Source organism: Phoca vitulina, unplaced genomic scaffold (genome assembly GCF_004348235.1).
Source record: "Phoca vitulina isolate PV1807 unplaced genomic scaffold, GSC_HSeal_1.0 scaffold26, whole genome shotgun sequence".
Classification (NCBI taxonomy): domain Eukaryota; kingdom Metazoa; phylum Chordata; class Mammalia; order Carnivora; family Phocidae; genus Phoca; species Phoca vitulina.
The window spans coordinates 22,683,692-22,702,947 of record NW_022589729.1 but is presented as its reverse complement, the minus strand read 5'-3'; the positions used below and the strand labels follow the sequence as shown (position 1 = coordinate 22,702,947).

At 53.5% G+C, this 19,256-nt stretch overlaps 1 protein-coding gene across 1 annotated transcript in view; it reads right to left on the bottom strand.

Moving 5' to 3' along the window:
- CACNA1S (calcium voltage-gated channel subunit alpha1 S) overlaps nucleotides 1–19,256 on the bottom strand; it is a 68,191-nt gene that overhangs the window by 22,359 nt on the left and 26,576 nt on the right. The window contains exons 10-22 of the mRNA XM_032422202.1: nucleotides 17,292–17,452; nucleotides 13,957–14,182; nucleotides 13,100–13,307; nucleotides 11,999–12,119; nucleotides 11,041–11,155; nucleotides 9,898–9,991; nucleotides 9,169–9,238; nucleotides 6,756–6,888; nucleotides 5,958–6,087; nucleotides 4,856–4,915; nucleotides 3,149–3,255; nucleotides 2,570–2,657; nucleotides 2,229–2,336 (exon numbers count right to left, since the gene is read on the bottom strand). Of these exons, the coding sequence (XP_032278093.1) occupies nucleotides 2,229–2,336; nucleotides 2,570–2,657; nucleotides 3,149–3,255; nucleotides 4,856–4,915; nucleotides 5,958–6,087; nucleotides 6,756–6,888; nucleotides 9,169–9,238; nucleotides 9,898–9,991; nucleotides 11,041–11,155; nucleotides 11,999–12,119; nucleotides 13,100–13,307; nucleotides 13,957–14,182; nucleotides 17,292–17,452 (1,621 nt within the window). The remainder of the gene's footprint in view (nucleotides 1–2,228; nucleotides 2,337–2,569; nucleotides 2,658–3,148; nucleotides 3,256–4,855; nucleotides 4,916–5,957; nucleotides 6,088–6,755; nucleotides 6,889–9,168; nucleotides 9,239–9,897; nucleotides 9,992–11,040; nucleotides 11,156–11,998; nucleotides 12,120–13,099; nucleotides 13,308–13,956; nucleotides 14,183–17,291; nucleotides 17,453–19,256) is intronic.

Sequence of the window (19,256 nt, the reverse complement as noted above, 5' to 3'; positions counted from 1 at the left end):
TATGAATACAGCTTGGCCCTGATCCTCCCTCAGGCAGACCCCTGTCCCCCACTGTTTAGGACGCCCTCTTGGGGTCTCCCCATTACAAACCAAAAAGAAGGGTTGCCCCACCTCCCACCTTCCCTCTCCTGCCAGTGGGGTGGCCACAGGGCTGCTGTGGGAATGAGAGCTACAGGGATGGAGCCCATTGGGCCGTGATGGTGCAAAGTGGAACAGGGGTCCCAGCACGCCCCTGCCCGAGGGCCTGAACAGACCCCAGCGCTGTGCCCCCCTATACTGATTTCAGGCAGAGCGGTTTCTTTTTTTATCTACATCACAGGCTGGGCACCCACAGTGCCCAGTTTGTTTGAAGAAAACAAGTTGATTGCTAGGTCTTCATGTGGCTAAATGAAGTTTGAAATCCATGGAATCTGGTCGGGTTCCCTCAGAGGCCCCCCGAGGGAAGTGCTTCTTCGGTCGAGGACATGGGACTAGTCGAAGTCACAGCTGTCCTACCCGCCACAGGTGCCTACTCTTCCCACCCCCTTTCCAGTCGCCGGAGCAGAGGGGCCAGCACAGGGGAGGCAGGTGACACTGGGGGAGAAGCAGGGAGAGGACATACCTGCCACCGGGCAGGTTTGAGGGGACTTGAAACCAAACACTCAATTTCATATAGAAAGCAAACTCATGATGTGATGGGGAATGCATGTGACAAGGGTCTGCGGGGGGAAACGGGAGGTAAAATGCCACTTGGAACTGATGTCTGACCATTACCGGAATGGGCAGTAGCTGGGGGTCTTTTGAGAAGAGACTAAAACACAGGGGGTGTTTGGGGGTTTGCAGGACAGCTGCTCTTGCCTGGAAGGGACACAGGAGCCAAAGGAAGGGGTTGCTTATTCATTCCTTAAGGGAGTGTATCCTGTGGGCTGTCTACAGGCCAGGCCCAGGCTGGGGGCCCGGGTCAGGGATGAGTGAGACACAGACTCTGCCCTCAGGAGGACCCAGGGCCCCTGGCCTGGCAGTGGAGGGGGCAGGAGGGTGAGGGAAGGGGGCAGCCCTCTGCTGGAGCTAGGAGAAGGTCCCACGCAGGTCACAGTAAGCACTGTTTTGAGGCTCAGCTATCTCAATCTCGATGCGGTTTCCTGGGTGATGCCCCCTCCACCGCTCCAGGACAGTAACCCACAGGACCCATCTCCCTTCAGGTCATCTGGGAACCCCACCCTGACTGCTCTCCCCAAAGCCTGCTCCCTGCCCACAGGGAGAGACTTGTGGGGTTTGCTTCATGACCCCTGGCCCCTTCTCAGCCTTAGCAGAGGCCCTGGCCCAGAGAAAATGCTCCGTAAATGTTGTTGAATGAGTGAATGATTGTAAGAGAATGCCATTGCATAAGTCTGACTGAGGTGACATCATCGTGATTATCACGCTCCGGGGGGCAGGAGGAGATCGGGGCAGGAGAAGATCGGGGCAGGAGGAGATCGGGGCAGGAGGAGATCGGGGCAGGAGAAGATCGGGGCAGGAGAAGATCGGGGCAGGAGAAGATCGGGGCAGGAGAAGATCGGGGCAGGAGAAGATCGCGTCGCGAGAGACAGCGGCAAGGGTGTTGGGAAATGTACTCAGATACCAATTTCTGTGGGAAAGTCGGAGGCATCCGGAAATCAGCTGGGTGGGAGGGGACACCCTTGCAGGGCTGATTCCTAGAGAGGAACTGCAGGGCCGTGTCCTCCCAGGAAGGTGAGAACAGAATGAGGCAGCTCCCAGACTAGAATGATGGCCTCCCTCCCTCAGAGGCTGCTGGTAGGTAGGAATGATGCCAGACATAGCAGCTGGGAGAATGGGGTGCAGAAGCCCAGCTGACTGAAGAAAGTGGAGGGGATGGGGCTGGAGTGAGGAGCATGTTTAGACAAGCTTGGCAGGATGGGAGGGGTGGCAGGGGTGCTCACAGGGCCCGGCAGGTAGGGGAGGGGCCTCCATCCTCAAGGAGAAGCCACGGAGAGCCAGGAAGACAGCAGGTGCAATGGCCATGGCGGCCAGCAGAGCCACGGGGGCCAGGGAGGGGTATCACCCGGGAAACCGCACCCAGACTCCAGATGGCTTAGCCTCACAACCCTGTGCACTCAAGGACATCTGTTTGCACAGTTTGGGGCTCCCTTTGCTTAGAGGCAGGGAACAGACCAGCTCTGGCCTTGGCCTGACAGCTGGCCCCAGAGCTGCGGAAGGGAGGCAGGCTTCCTCGCGTGGGCAGGGCTCACCTTGAAGAGCTGGACGCCAATGCAGGCGAACATGAACTGCAGGAGGGTGGTGACCAGGACGATGTTCCCGATGGTGCGGATGGCCACAAACACGCACTGCACCACGTGCTGCGGAGGGAGACCAGGTCGGCACCCTCCCACCCTTGCTATCCCTTGCTCCCTCCCAGCCAGGTGGAGGCAGAGAGACGTTCCTGGGGGACACAGGGCTGCCCAGCCTCATCCTCCTCCCCCCTACTCCCGTTTGGCAAAGGGGATGGAACACACGCTGGGCTGAGGTTTCTAGAGTCAGGCCCTTGCAGCCCCTCTTTTCTGCTCCTGGGGTCCTGCACACGCCCTCTCACCTTCAGGCCTTTGGCTCTGTTGATGGCCCGGAGGGGTCTGAGCACCCTCAGCACCCTCAGGATTTTCACCACGGAGATGGCGCTGGACCTGGGGGAGGGCAGCCGAGGGGTGGGGGCTGAGGGCAGCTAGCTCTGGCCTGGCCTAGCCCCCCCTCATCTGCCGCCTCTCCACCTGAAAGCCCTCCCACCATTCCCCACCCTCCCGTAGGCTGCCCGTGTGCTCTGCCCCAGGGTAAAGCCGCCTCCTGCTAACGGTAAGGGACTCCTCCCCCGCTGGCTACAGGCTCTGTTTCTCCCAGCAGACTGGGGTCCCCCCAAAGGTAGGGGCTGTGCTCTCCGCAGTTGCTGGAGGACTGCCTTCTCCTCGCCGCATCCCCTCCTACTTTCCAGGACACTGCTCTGCCCGCTGAGCACGGTCCCTTCAGTCCAGTTGGTGACACCCCTGGGGGCCCTGGACCCCCATCCCCAGCCCTGAGAATCCCTCCCCTTGCAGCTTGGGGCCCACCAGCATGCAGTGGGTGGGGCTCCACTCCAAGGAGGGGACCCCCCTCCCCAGGCCGGCCCCTGCCCCTGGCTCACTCGAGTCCCATTGAGATGAGTGACACGGCCACCACCAGCAGGTCCAGGATGTTGAAGTAGTTGCGGCAGAAGGAGCCCTTGTGCAGGAAGGCGCCGTAGGTCGTCATCTGGGGGCAGAGGCAGCATCCTGGGTGGGGGGGGGCTTGGGAACAGGCCTGTCCCCACAAAGAAGGGCTTCTCGAGGCAAGAGCCACCTGTCTGCTCACAAGGCACTCGCTGAGGCAAATAGCTGCCAGGGGTCTTTGTCCTTCACTCCACTCCTTGCTGCATCCTCAGGGCTGTTTCTCCCATTCTCTGCTCCCAGTTCTGGAAACAGGACTTCTCACAGGCAGCTATGCCACGCTTGGCTCTCTGAGCTCATCTCTCTGCTCAGAGGCCATAGGGCGCCCCAGTCTCCTGTCCCCTGGGGCCACAGAATGGGGAAGCCCCGCCCCTCTTTTCCCCTGCACAACATGATGAAATGCCTATTCCTCCTCCCCAGAAGGCTTCTTCAGAAGTCGCCTCTGCCCTGAGGATTGCTGAGTCGGGCTGAACAACCCGGCGAGGACCGGAAGACCTTCACCAGGTCCCTGACCCCTCCTGTCCCCGTTGTCCCACTTTCTCGCTGGTCTCTCAGCTTCTTTCCTGTGCTCTGTGATAATCTCCCAGGCCCTTTGCACCAACACATTTATATCCTTGAAGTCTGATGAGCTCAAAGCCTTTCTAGGCATTGAAGGTGATTTCATCTCAACTTGCCTTCCTGACTTCTGAAGCCAGGCCTCCCGTGTGTTCTGTGCTATGTCCCAGCCCAAAGGGACCACTTTCTCCTCTCTGAGCACATCCCAAACACCTTTTCACAATGCATGTGCTGTTGTTCTGTCCTCCCGGACTAGCCCTGCTATCTCTCCCTAATGAAGTCCTGTCCAACCTCAAGGTCTAACTCTAATGCCACCACCTCCAGGAAGCCCTCTGGGACCTCAGGGAAGGCACCATCCCTCTGCTCAACTCCTTTAGTATTCAAGGGCCCTGATGTAAGGAACTATTCTGAATTCATATTGCAGCTGCTCTGGGCTATTCTTCCTGCAAAGCCCCCCTCTCCCCTCTTCAGTCATGAAGGTGAAGGCTGGGGCTACTGGGTCTCAGTCACAGATGGGCCCTCCCTCTGCCTCCCACACCCTCTACGGTGGTGAGGGTAACGGTGTGAACTCCGTGTGTCCGCCTGAGAATGGGAGAGCAGTGATGTGCTATGGGTAAGGAAGGGGAGGGCCATGATAGGGCAGAGCTGCCAGAAACCCACCCAGGGTGGAGGTCACTTCTCTGGGGACTCCTGGAGAGGTCATGTGTCACAAAGGTCTAGGAACAAATCACAGCTCCCTGGGTCTATTCTTAGGCTAACTGTGCCTTCCCTCTGGGGGAAAAATGCCCAAGGCTTCATAGAGACGGGTTGTGCTCACTGAGAGGTGCTGAGAGGTGCACAGGCTGCAGGTTGGTTGTACTTCATGTCCCCACCTGGTCACCTGCTCACCTGCTTGCCCAGCTTACGAGCAACAACCCCATCTGCTCTCCTGGGTCTGGTGAGTCCTTCCCTGATGTTCTCTGCTTTCCTCTTGCTTTTCCCTGCAACCCGGCCTCTGAGTGAGGGCAGCGTGTGTAAGTTGGAGCCACATCAGGTCTGTTTCCTGGCCTGTAGACACCGCTCACCCAGGCTATCCTACAGCCTTCACTCACCTTGAGGACAATCTCCACAGTGAAGACAGAGGTGAACGCGATGTCAAAATACCCAAGGATCTGGTGACAGCGTAGGGGGGACAGAAGTCAATGAGAGGAAGGGCCGAACAATGATATCATTATTATCTTCAACACCGTCACCACCACCACCACCATCATTGCCATTACCATCACCACCATTACCACAGTCATCACTATCACCATCACCACCACCACTACCACCATCACCATCACCACCACCATCACCATCATCATCACCAACACCATCATCATCACCACTACCATCATCATCGCTATCACCATCACCACCACCAACACTACCATCATTGCCATTACCATCACCACCATTACCACAGTCATCACCACTATCACCATCACCACCACCACCACCATCATCATCACCACCACCATCATCATCTCTGTCACCATCACCACCATCACCATCACCACCACCACCACTACCATCATTGCCATTACCATTACCACCATCATCATCAGCACTATCACCATCACCACCACCACCACCACCATCACCACCACCATCACCACCACCACCATCATCACCACCACCATCATCGCTGTCACCATCACCACCACCACTACTACCATCATTGCCATTACCATCACCACCATTACCACAGTCATCACCACTATCACCATCACCACCACCACCACCATCATCTTCACCACCACCATCATCATCACTGTCACCACCACCACCACCATCACCACCATCATCATCGCTGTCACCATCATCATCACTGTCACCATCACCATCATCATCACCACCACCACCATCACTACCATCATCACCATCACCATCACCACTACCACCACGACTACCACCATTACCACCATCACCATCATCATTAAAACTCGGCATCAAGAGCCTATCTGTGCTGCATGCTGTGACAACACTGTTCAGAAGGAGTGGTTTGGGCAGTCTTGGCCCTCCAGGGACTTAAACTCTAAGAGACTCTGATGGCCTACGGCCGTGTAGAACATACATTGAACTCTGAGCACCAGAGTGAAGTGTGCAGGTGGCTGAGGCCTGGGGTGGGGAGGGGTGCCGTGCTGGCAGAAAGCAGGGGTCCACCATCACCTGATTCCTCACAGACTCGGCCCGGATGGGGTCCTCAGCGGCCAGTGCAGCACTGCTGAGCAGGATGAAGAGCAGGATGAAGTTGGTGAACCAGGTAGCATTGACAATACGATGACACAAGACACGGATCCTGTTGGGGGGACGGCGAGGGGATCAGGAGAGCTGTGAGCTCTCAGGCACTCAGGCCTCTCCAGCCTCTGTCTGGCAGAGAGACACTGGAACCCTCCGTCCCGGGTCAGTGGAGAAGGATGGCCTACATCTGAACAGTCCTCTGGCTGGACACGCGGGACCCCCGCCCCTCATTCGGTTCCTGCAGCCTCAGTCCCCTCTCCCAACCAAACCCCTTCCCCCACCCACCCCAGTACTCCTCTGCCACCCTGTGGTTTTCAGCCAAACGAATGGGGCAGGCTGATCTCCATCCATGAAGCAGACAGATGAAACTCTGTGACGACTATAGTCTATGCATATTTTAAAGGTGTAAAACTGTGAAGCCAGTAAGAACTACAGCTTCACCTGGTTCTCATTCCCTTGTGCTGTCTAAATTTGCCCTCAGAAGGAACCAAAATATACAAAATATACACCGCTTAGGTGTAAGTAACTGCTAAGGTTTCAAGCACTACTTCTCCCAGAGATACTAGCATTTTAAACAGGGCGCAAGATCTTAGTTAAGGGAGTCAGTTTCTCACGGTGTAATTGTAAGCCCAGAGAATCAGGAGAAAGGGGTCTTTTCAGAGCAGAAACCAGCCCTTTTTGAGAGCCCCATCAGTCACCCGACACAGCAGCCGTGGGGCCACCCACTTGTTGGTGGGGCTGAAGATGAAGAAGGAGCTGGCTTCTGGAATGGGTACTGCCTTCTCTTTCAGCTGCAGCTCAGCCAGGGGGCGTGGTCGGGGGCTCACGGGGATCTCAGGCTCATCTTCTTCATCATCGCCTGTGGGGAGGGGAGAGAGAGAAATCGGGGGCATCTTTACATACTTTACTGCTCCCCAGGCTTCTGTGCTCTGAATGCAACCATGAACCCCCAGCAACCAGAAAGTGAGGGTGGTAGCAGGTCAATGCTGGCCACGAGGATGTCAGCAGAGTCCAGCCCAGGCATCTCCCTTTCCCCTCAGGGAATAGGTGTGAACTGTCAGGGAAAACTGTCGGTCCCAGAACCCTCCTGAAGTGGGGCCAGGAGCAAAGTCAAGGAGACTTGCTGTTTCATCTTCTGTCTCAGGGCTGGACTCACACCATCTCAAATGCTCGCAGCTGGGAAGTAGAGAGGGGAACCTGCTTCAGTTGAGACCTGAGGTGTGGTCCAGGCTCTGCCCCTAACTTGCTGAGCCAACTAGGCAAGTCACTGTCCTTCTTGGGCTTCAGCTTCCCAATTTGTGAAATTGATTAGGGGCAGGAGGCTTGTTGAAATAAATAGACTCTGAGTTCCTCTCCTGGGCTAGGATTCTAAAAATAATCATTTCAGAGAGGAACTGCCAGCATGAAAAAAAAAAAATCAATATTCCTTGAGCTTCAGCCAGTCGCCAGTACGGAGGCAGATACCAGGGTGGGAGGGGTAGAGGAGGAAGAGATGGACCCTCTAGGTTTATTGGTAGGTCTCATGGCCTTATGAGACAGCTCCTCAGGGAGAAGGGGGAGGCGAGGATCCAGTGATCAAACTGCAGGGCGCTGTCAAAAGTCGGGGTGCCCCTCATTGTGCAGGTCTTGCCCAGTCTCTTGTTGCCCTCACCCCATAGTCACCTCATCCCTACCTCTACTGGCCCCCTGACAGAGCCCCTGGGGGAAGCCCAGAAAGAGCCACTATATTCTGCTCTCTGCACTCGATTCTGCTCTCCGCACAGGCTCTCAGCTTCACCACCCTTTCTCCTTCCTCACAACCAGCGTCCTCATGTGACACTTCCCATCTTGCCCTGGCTGCCAAGGACCCCGAAACACATCTTATGCTTAATGGAAGAAACTGTTAATTCTTAGAGTTAGTATATTTGCTTTCTTTTTTCCCTTGTCTACGCCCATTTTGTTAATTTCATTGTCCATATATTTTGTCCTAAGCTTAAGCCATTTCAAATGGTCTTTGGAAAGAAGCAGGATAAACATATTCAACCTCCTTGGTGAGAACTCTCTTCCAACTGCCCACCCCACATCCCCTCGACCCTCTACCCTCCCCCTTCTTTCTAACCCTTTTCCCTTTCCTTAACCTCCCATTTCCTGGGTCAGCCATTTTCCCCGGCACACCAGCCATGCTCATCTGCTAGGTCATGGTCCTTAGATGAAACAGCTTGAGATGAATTATTTTAAAACCCAAATATTCATTGCTAGCAGACATTTGAAGAAATATTATTAGTCCTGTCTCTATCAGCTCCATGCTCCCCACACATTCACTTTGCAAAATCCTTTCATGTGTTCATTCATTCTATTTATTGAGTGCCTATGCGGGTGCCATTTGGAGCACAAAAAGTCCCCCTGGAGCTTAAGAGTCACTGGGGCAAACAGATGCTAATCAGCCAATTCCACAAATAGCCGTGAAATTGCACCAGTGACCCTGTGCTCCGAGGACCCGTGAGTGAGCTAAGAGAGAACCTCAGAGCTCTGGGGCTTTCAGGCCTCTTCCACGTGGCTCTTTCACATGAACCCAGCCTGGTTCTGCTCTTCCCAAGGTGTTCTCTCCTTGGCACAGATGAATGGTTTTCTGCGGCAGCCACGGTTATCTGCATTTGGGAGACGTTCATCGTTCATCTGTGGCTGTGTATTACCCTCCTGCCCACCCTACCCTTGTCTCCTTCATTTTGATTTTCCCACAGTGCAAGTCAAGATTCTATTTATTCATGTGTCAGTCTAGCCCCCAGCACTGCCGGACACTTTGGGGGCGAGGAACCTGTCCATCTCCTACCCCATATAGACAGACATGTCCTCATCTGTGGTCTGCTCCGTGTGGCCAGAATGGAAAACTTGAAAATGGAGTCCTCAGCACTGAAGTACATAATGCGCACTCAACAAATACTAGCTGAATTAAATGAAAATAGAATGTGTGGGGGTTTCGATCGTGTGTATTGTAGAGAGAGGCAGGCTGGCAGATGGCTTACATGTGTGACTAGGTCAGAAGGGATGTCTCTGTGTCGTGATCCCCTCATGGAAGTGTCCAGGTAGGGGACACGCAAGAGATTGCCCCTGGAGAGAAATCAGCCCCGGGATACACCCCCGACAGTCCCAGGATCCTCACCTGGGAAGTCAGCTGAAGGGTAGGGATCCTTCACTTCATTGACATTAGATTCAAATTCATCGATTTTCAGCTGTCGGAAGGAATACAATGAAGATGACGAAAGCAAACCTGCAGTTTCCGCTTACTGAGCATTTACTGGAGGGTCAGCGTGGGCGGTAGCTCAATCCTCCCTACAGCCTGGGGAGTAGGGAATATTAGGATCATTCCCTCTTTACAAATGAGAAGCCAGGCCCAGAATGGTCAGATGAGTTGCCAAGACCTCAGCCTGTCTGAGCCTGTGCATGGCACTCCCGGTTTAGTTCTCTGGGGCCCATCTCCCCAACCCTCTGACCTCTGCTTCCTCAGCTTCCAGAAGGGTTGAGTAGAGCGAGGCTGGAGCAAGCAGGAAGTGGTGGGAATCCTGTCTGGGTCTCACAATGGAACAGGGGGTGTCAAGTGGGGCAGGAGACACCCTGACTGGGGTGGGAAGCTGGGACTCTGAGGAATTCTGGTTCCCAGACTGGGGCATCTGTGCCTTTCAGTACAAAGGATTCCTTGTGGGAGTGTAGCCATTGACTTTCTCTCCAGTAGAGTGGAGACAGATGCCCTCACCTGGCTGATAACCAAGCAGATAGCCCCTCTCCACCTCCCTACCCACCCACCAGCACCCTAAGTCATGGGGGTGACCCAGAGGACTTGCAGAGTTCCTCCCCATCCTGCCTCTGAAAATACCCCACATGATATGCTCACCTTGGCAGTGGTAGGGATGCCCTCACCCTTGGGTTTCTGTTCCAGCTTCTTGGCCATCACTGATTTCTCCTCCTCTGACTTGTCTGGGAGACCCCTGAGTTAAAAAACCGAGGAAGCCCACAGTGGAAGCCCAACCAGACAGTTCTCGGGGATTTGCTTAGTCTGATGGCATCCTCAGGGGGATCCTGCACCAAGGGCTCAGGGGGCTCTGTGGAGGATGGAGCAGTGTAGGCTGCCAAAAGGGAAAGGTTACAGGCCTGGGCAAGTCTGTGATGAGAGGGCATGATGCCCAGCTTGGGCCCGTGGCTAAATATGGCTCACTGGTCAGCCACACCCAGTGTTCATTGATGGGTAAATGGGTGGAAAGTGGCTTTGCACCTTTTTCATAAAGAATTCAGTGTGGGAGCATGGTTTGGTCCAAGGTGGGGCTCAACCATTGCTGGTCTTTCTCTCTTTCTCTTCCCAGCCTGCCTCCCAGGAATGGGCATACCATTCCTGCAGGCATGGACACTGGAGGAAGCAGGCCTTTGTCTAGAACCACTCAGTATGGTTCTCCAGCCCGCAGCATCCACGCCACCTGGGAGCTTGTTAGAAATGCAGACCATCAACCCCACCCCAGGCTTCCTGAATCAGAATCAGTATTTTAACAAGATCCCCAGGTGATTCATTTGCAATTAGAGTTTGAGAAACACTGTCTGGGAGACCTGTCTCCTCCTAGAGGAGAGTCTCAGGCTCCGGAGAGTTACACAACAAACTCACAGAGGGAGAGAATTGTAACAGACCCGAGAAGCCAACCACCACTTCACATTTGACACGCCCCTGGCTCAGCAGAGGGAAAGCAAGAAGCACGGTGACTCAGTGGCAGGGCCGGCTGAATTCCTAGAACTCCCCACCAGGGTCCCCTGGTCCAACCCACCTGGCTCTGCCGTCACATTTCCTGAGGCCACCTCCAATTCTGCGCCCAGGGACACCTCATAGGACATCAGCCATCCCTAGACGTGCTGGTTGCAGAAGGCTGCCCCCTGGGGCAGGGGTCACCAGGCACAACCCCTGTTCATCAGGCTCCAAGGAGCCGCCTGCACAGAGCTGGGAGACCACCACCAAGCACGCCACGTCCCTCCCTGCTGGGGATGTAGCACTCACTTGGACATCTTCCTGCGCTTTCTCTCCTCAGCCTTGGCCTTCTGGGCAGAAGTCAGGCTCTCAGCCTCAGCCAGGTTGTCCACAGCGATGGCCAGGAAGACATTGAGCAGGATATCTGAGGGCATCCCGCTAAGGAGTCTTGGGTTGTGGATGAAAGGGAAACCTCTGGGGCCAGGATCCCACCCTGCCCAGGGGTTGGCAGGACTTAACCCCACTCCCTTGGTGGGCTTGTCAGAGAACCTCTTGCCAGAATTACCACATGGGATGGCATGGGCATGAGGACATGGACGAGCATCCTCAGGGAAGCCTGGCTGCACAGGGGTGCCCATGATGAGCCTTGAGGGCCCCCCATTTCCCATCCAGGACTGATCCCCGCTCCCACACAGGGCTGTGTGGGGAGTCAATGAGGCATTGTCCGTGAGTGTCATGCTCAGCACACATGAGCTCAAGGAACACTGGTTCCCTCCCCACCCCCTCTACTCATAATACCAAATTCCATGTGCAGACGTCAGAACCCCCGGGGAACTGCTGGCTCTTTCTGCCCCATCCACCTCACCTCCCATCTGCTTGCCTCATTCTCGGTCTCCTCTTCGCTCATTCCTCCCTCCCTGCCTCCCAAACCTTTGGACCAGGCTGCCCACCATCTTCATGGCCCCACAGCCAAAACTTGTCCTTCCTCCTGCCTGCTCCAGGCTCACCAGCCTCTCTGGGATGAAATCCTCCCGCCTATAACCAGTCACCTCTGTAGTCCTTGAACTTTCCCAGTGGAAGGAATTATCCTGCACTTGCTATATGCTATGTCCTAGCCCCCTGCCCCGCACCATGAGTCTGGGGGCGCCCCTCCAGCCGGAGGGCCTGCTGCCTGGCATGTGCGTGCCCTTGACCCCCCGTTTTCAGACCGTCTCTCCCACCCCCTCCCTCAGCTCTTTTCTGTGCCCTCTTCCTCCCAAGGGGATACAATTGCCACAGACGAAAAGGATGATGAAATAAACACACACTAGCACCCCCGGGTAGGACGGTCCACCATAGGCCATGATCCCGTTGTACATCATGGAGTTCCAGTCTTCACCTGTCAGGACCTAGGGGGAGAGGGAACACAGTGGGGGGTGGCGCAGAGGGACTCGAGGGTCTTCTCTCGGGACCACATGGCCCAAAAGGCCCCTAGACCTTTCCTCTCTTCATCCACGGCCAGGATGAAAGGTCCTGGCTCTCCTCCTGGAACCTCTTCCAATGGTCAGAAATATTACTGCTGCCTCTCCAGGGCCAAGGAGTTTGACTGTGGGGTCACCACCTCCCTGTCTCCGTTCCTAATGCCCAGGCTTAACTGTACTGAGCCCACCCAGGCCTCCTGGCCTCCCAGCCTCCAGAACTAGTGTGAAATGTCAAGTGCCTTGTCAGACGTGATGCCCAACCAGCCATGGGGTGAATGGAAGAGAGGGCGAGGTCATCTATAAGACCAGCTGATGGACACACACTGCCCTTCTCACTGGTGCCAACAAGCTGATGTTCCTCATGAGTGCCGGCTCCAACACAGGGGAGCGTTTCTCTGCCCTACACTGAGGAAGCTCCTCCAGGAGGCCCGTGGCTCTGGAGGCCTCAGGTAAGTCACAGCCACGCTCCTTTGGTGGCTTCTAGAGAACATTAGCTGAGCCATGTCTTCGCAATGAGAAACGGTTGGTATTTCTCTGGGGCTTTTTCAGTCTTGTTGGGGAATAGCTCACTGTCTGACTCTACGCTCAGAGAGAGGAGTAGTGCATGGGAGAGAAACAGGCCCCTGGACGCCATTCAGTCAGCATCAGTGACCCTGCTATGGGCCAGAACTCTGCTAGGTACCAGGGACAGAGACAAATAGGACAAATTGGGCGCAGCTCCTAGGCTCCGGAGGGTGGAGGAGACAAATAGCAACTACTGCAATGGAGAGGAGCACAGGGGAAGACGGAGCCTGGATAGGGGACCTTGAACTCAAACCAGCAGATCCGAGAAGGCTTCCTGGAGGAGGTGATGCCCACCCTGCTCCTGAAGGACAGAAGTGCAATTCAACACCCGCAGCACCGCCTACCTGGAAGACACTGATGAGGGCCTGCGGGAAGTTGTCAAAGTTGCTGCGCCGCACCTCCATGTCCTCGAAGTCATACCTGCCCCCGAAGAGCTGCATGCCCAGCAGGGCAAAGATGATGATGAAGAGGAAGAGCAGCAGCAGTAAGGAGGCGATAGAGCGGATGGAGTTGAGGAGGGACGCCACCAGGTTGCTCAGAGACGTCCAATACCTGAAGGCAGAGGGTCACAGGTGGAGAGGAGCAGCGCCCCCCTCCAGTGCCCCCTCCGTGGACTGCCTGAGGTCTGGCCAGGCTAGGGCAAAGGCTCAGGCCTGAGGGGACGCAGAGGGAGAAGGGGCGTCACACCACCAGACTGCAGAACCCATGAGAGTAAGGACCACGTCTCTCCCATGCACCCCTGCACCCCCTGTGCCTAGCACAGTCCCCAGCTCAGGAGGGTGCCCAATAAACCCTGGGAAACCGATGAGCACGTCTCTGCTCCCTCACCACGCTCCCTCCCTCCTTATTCATTCCGCCTCCTCATTTCCATCGCCTTTCCCTATTTCTCCTTTCCTCTCATCTTCCTCTCCTTCCTCCCTCTCCCACGCTCTTCTTATCCTCTTTCCTCCCTCCTCTCCATGCCCCCCAGCATCCCTGCCCTGCCACAAGATGGTAAGAGGTAAGGAGGAAAAAATAAAGGAATGAGGTCAAAAGGGGAAAGTCATTTCTTTCAAGGAGGGAGGGAAGTCCTGGGCAAGAGGCCACATGTGAACTTGCCCAGACCCCAGACCACAGGGAATGAGCCCGTGCGGACCAGACCAGGCACGCTGTCCTCTTGGGTCCCCCCGGGAGCTGCGCCTGCCCGCCGCCCGGCGCTCACTTGGTGATCTTGAAGATCCTAAGGAGGCGGATGCAGCGCAGCACGGAGATGCCCAGGGGGCTCATGGCGCCCCATTCCACGAGCAGGATCTCCAGGATGCCGCTGCACACCACGAAGCAGTCGAAGCGGTTGAAGATGGACATGAAGTACTGGCGCAGTCCCAGCCCGTATATCTTCATCAGCATCTCGATGGTGAAGAGGGCCAGCAGCACCCGGTTGGCCGCGTCTGCAGGGTGGGCGACCCAGCCTCAGCGCTGCTCTCTCCCTCCCTCCCTCCCCGCCCTGCCTCCAGGCCTCTGCCCTGGCCGAGCCCTCCGCCCCAAGCACCCTCACCATGTTTCCAAAACATCATCCCTTTTCCACTCTCAAAATCCGTAAAACCTGGCGAATGTTTGCCCATTGAAGGAACGCTGATGTAAATTTCTCAAACGCTAAACCATACCACGTTTAACTCAAGTGAGTCTTATTACTTTTAATTTCACTTAAGTTAATTAAGCTCTGCCACTCTCTCATTACTGTACACGTCCTTCTCTCCTGCTGGAGGAGGGGGTCCTCTACCTATCCAAAGCCAACCTGTCCACCTATGCTTTGCCCACCCCCCAACCCCCACCTCACAAAATCCACTGTCAATGATCCCTTTTCTTTCCTGTGTGTTTAACTTCTTTCAACTGGATTCTCCCATCACCATTTTTAAATGCCCAAGTCCCCATTTTCCCTGTAGCTGCTGCCCTAGCTCTCTCCTCCCTATCACAGCCAAACTTCCAGAGAGTTATCTACTTGGATCCCTTCACTTCTGCCTGCCCTGCCCTGCCCTATTTGCTCTCTAACTCATACCTAACTGGGTCCACCTGATCACACCACCAACAAACTCTCTCAGGCTTACCAATGACTTCCAGGTCACTAAATCCAATGGGCATTTTAACCCTCATTTTTTCCTGACCTCCCAGAAGCCCTGGGCACAGTTGACCAGCCTTGCTTTTTCAAATATTCTCTTTCCTTAGCTTCTGTGACCCCATATCCCTCTGGATTTCTTCTGCTTCTCCTGCTTTTCCCAAGCTTCCTCTGCAGATGCAATTCTTTACCTAATCTTTGGATGCTGACCTTGAGCTGTACATTTAGCATACGCTATCCTCTGCTGGTCTGGTGCTATCTTCTAAGACTGTAGCTTCAATGGCCATCCCTGCCAACGACTCCTGAATTTTAATTCTTCAACTCAGACCTCTCCATTGAGTTCCAGACCTGTTTTTCCATCTGCCTTCTTGACATTTCCATTGGGATATCTCAAAGGTACCTCAAACTCAACATGCCCAAGACTAAGTTGCTGAGTACTGCCCATCCTCCCCCATCCCCAAACACACCCAGCCATTGATTGCCTTCCCCATCTCAGTAAGTGGCACTACCACCCATTTATCTGCATAGGTCAGGAACCTCAAATCTCTGACTCCTTTTGGTGAACAGTATTCACATCTTGTCCACATTTGGGCATTGACAATGCATTGGCAATGCTTGGCAAAGTCAAGGGGATCTCGAGAAGATTGGTGGCAATGAATGCATGCATGCATGCATCTCATCTAGTGCATTTTTTCCTAGCTCCTTCCCATAGGAAAAGACAGTCTTCTTTTCTCGTTATATCCCTTCTTTTATCTTTTTCATCACTTTAAGCATAGTGTCTTTTGTACTGTTCTACTACTTTAGGCTCCTGGGGTTGCTAACTCCTGTTGGTTGTGCTTGATAATTCTTCCTCAGGGTGGCCCTCTTCCTAATTTGGTTTGCGATTGTTTTGTTGTGAGCTCTTCTTTGGGAAACATTTTCCCTGCAGGAATTCTGTATGCCTTGGGTTGAGAAGCATCCCTAAGAGGTGGCTTGTGTTTGCTTCTGCTGGGCACCACAGGGGTTTCACTTGCCTGTGACTAGTTTTTTATGTTACTATCTTAGCTTAGGGTCCCTATACCATATGGAACAGTGCAAATTGGACCCCATACTTATACAGGGCACAGATTGGGTTTCAATTTTTCACCTGAGACATTTTTCCTTATTCCCAGAGCCTCCAGCATGGATAAACTTCCACCTTCTTTCCCTGGCCCAATGCGGTGAAATTTTTGCTTCCCTCACATAGGGGCAGCCCTAGGCTCTGGCTCTATGCAGGGGGTCAGTTCTGTTCCTCACCTCACCCAGGCTGTGGGACCAGTCTCCTGTCCCTGCATGCGCATGGGACCCAACCGCCACCCTTTAGAGTTTAGCTGTAGGTCTAGAATGTGTCTGGAAATCAACTCATGAGCTCACTGCTCTGGCTTTCAGTGGTTTCTTCATTTCTGCCATCCAGAGACTTCCTTGCCTTTCTTTGAAATATTGTTATTATGACTTAGGCAGCATTGCTATGTGTCTACAGTGGGGAGCGCGCTTAGTTGGTCCACCATGTTGGGACTGGTCTCCCGGTTCTCTTAGTCTCTGCCTTTTCGCAGTCCAGAGCTCCACATGCAGAGGCACATCTATCATGGGGATGAGGCTGACTTGGCTTCCACCAAAGCTGATCTTTCAGAAACTCTAGTCTGATCGTGTTCTATTCCTGCTGACAACTTTTCATTAGCTTCCCATCGCCTGAGGCTTAAAGTCCCCACATTTTACTCAAGTATTTAAGGGCCTCTATGAGCAAACACCCCTCCTGCTGCTCTCAGTCACATCTGAAGTTCTTACAGCTCCCTGAATTCTCCATACTGTTCTATATCTGCACATCTTTGCACATGCTGTTCCTTCTGTGGGAATCCTCCCCTCCCTTTGACTGCTGGGGGGCTCATCTACTTATTCTTTAAGATCCATGGAGCTCCAACATTCCTCCCCTGTAATCCTTCTCTTGCTACCTCATATTTGCCTCTATTGTTGCTGTCCCTATATGGACTTGACATTATTCGTGAGCATCTATCTTCTCCTCTGGCTAAGAACGCTCCTGGAAGGCAAAAGCAGTATATTAATTCTCTTCATGTCTGAGTTCTTTTTCTATGCCTTACATATAGTATGCATACAATAAATAGTTGGTGAAAGATTGCTGTTTTGGGAGTAGAATTTGAACTTGGATGCTTGGAGATCTAGATTGCTCGTAATCCTTATGTTCGGTATCCGAAATTGTGATCCTCTACCCAGACGCCTGGGCTTCCCAAAGAGTTGCTCTTATTGCCCCCTGGTAATGCCACGAGGAAAGAAGTACTACCAGCCTGTAATTTCTAGAAAACAATGTCAATATCTGCCTGACGTCTTCTGCCAAACCTGAGCTGCTACGGGCTGGCTTTGGCCATTGGCCTCATCTGTCCTCTTCCCGGCTTCACTCTGTTGTGTCTCACCTTGCAAGTGGGTCAGCCACAGAGGCTGGTTGTGGTGCTCGGAGGCGATTGACAGGGTGTTGAGGGCAACGACCAGGATCACCAGCCAATAGAAGACCTTGGACTTGATCACGTCATGGCACTTCCAGCGAAAGATGCGGTTCCACTGCCTCCAGTGGCGACTGGGAGAGGAGACACGGGAGGCTGGAGGCAAAGAGCGGCCTCACTCCGCGCGCCCGCCTTTCTGGGAGCGCCTCCAGACGGACTCCAGCCACACTTGGTCCGGTGGTCCCACACGGGAGACGCTGCGGGCAGGAGCCGCAGGGCCAGACCAATTTAAAGTCTTGCCTCTTACTAGTGAAGTTCTTCCTCTTGCAAAGGAGAACGATAGCGATGCCAGCCTCGGGGGGAGTTAGAGATAAAGCAAGCGCCATGCTTAGCACAGTGCCTGCCAAACAGCAGGGGCCCCACACACTTCCATTTTAATTAAAGCCCACGGGGGGGCGGGGGGGCGTGTTGCTCATGATAAAAGCAATTCTGTAATGGATTAATCATATCTGGTGTTGGTGAGGGTGTGTGGAAAGGGCACTGTCATAGTCATTGCAGCCTTTTTGGAGAACAATTTGGCAGCGTTGACCAAGGTTTAAAATTATATATGCTTTGACCCAGCAATTCCATTTCTAGGAATCTGCCTGGTGGAAATGTTCATACTTATGCACGACTGTTCCTGAGGTGCTGTTGGGGTTGCCAAAACCTGCAACGATTAATATTTTATGGCACATTCATAGTGTGGAATACTTCACATCCGAGCATACACCAAACAAAGGTGTGTGAGCCATCCAGCCATGGAAAAGTCATGGGGGAAACTTAAAGGTCAGTCACTGAGTGAAAGAAGCCAGTCTGAAAAGGCTACATACTGTATGATTCCAAATATATGACATTCTGGAAAAGGCAAAACTATGGAAACGAGACCAAGATCAGTTGTTAGTTGCTGGGTGGGGGAGGAGGGATGAGTAGGCGGAGCACAAAGGATTTTTAGGGCAGTGAAAATACTCTGAATGATGTTAGAATGATGAATTCATGTCATTATACATTTGTCATATGTATATAGAGAGCGTACGACACCAGGAGGGAGCCCCAAGGTAAACCACGGCTTTCTGGTGGGGGGTGTTGGTTAATGCGCTGTGCATGTGTGGTGGCTGGGGGACATGAGAAATCTCTGTACCTTCTGTTCAATTTTGGCGTGAACCTAAAACTGCTCTCAAAAAAAAGGCTTAAAAAAAAAAGACGCATGTGTATGTATAAAGTTGCCCCAAATAGATAATTTTAAGTTAAAAATAAGTTACTAGCTACTATGTATATCATATTCATTTATTCATCAAATACTTGGCAGTAGCTCCCGAATGCTGGGCACTGTTCTAGGCTCTGTAGTGACCGTAGTTAACATAAAGAACCCTAGCATGTAGGGCGCCTGGGGGGCTCAGTCGTTAAGCGTCTGCCTTCGGCTCAGGTCATGATCCCGGGGTCCTGGGATCGAGTCCCACATCGGGCTCCCTCCTCGAGGGGAAGCCTGCTTCTCCTTCTCCCACTCCTGCTGCTTATGTTCCTGCTCCCGCTATCTCTGTCTCTGTCAAATAAATAAATAAAATCTTTAAAAAAAAAAAAAAAGAACCCTATCATGTAAAAAACCAAGCAAAACAAAAAACCGTGTGTGTGTGTGTGTGTGTGTGTGAGAGAGAGAGATAGAGAAAAGCATAGCAAAGGTCTTGGAGGGATACACATCTGTTACCATGGTTACCCCTTTGAAGGGCAGTGAGGACCTTCATCCTTTCTTTGATGTATTTCTCTATTGTTTGATCTTTCAAAATCACAAGTATGTATGAATTTGTGAGAGGAAGCAGCCAACCAGACAAACACATCTTCCTCTTGAGACAAAGGCGCTTGAGCCTGGAGCCAGACTCCTGGCGGGGGGGGGGGGGGGGGGGG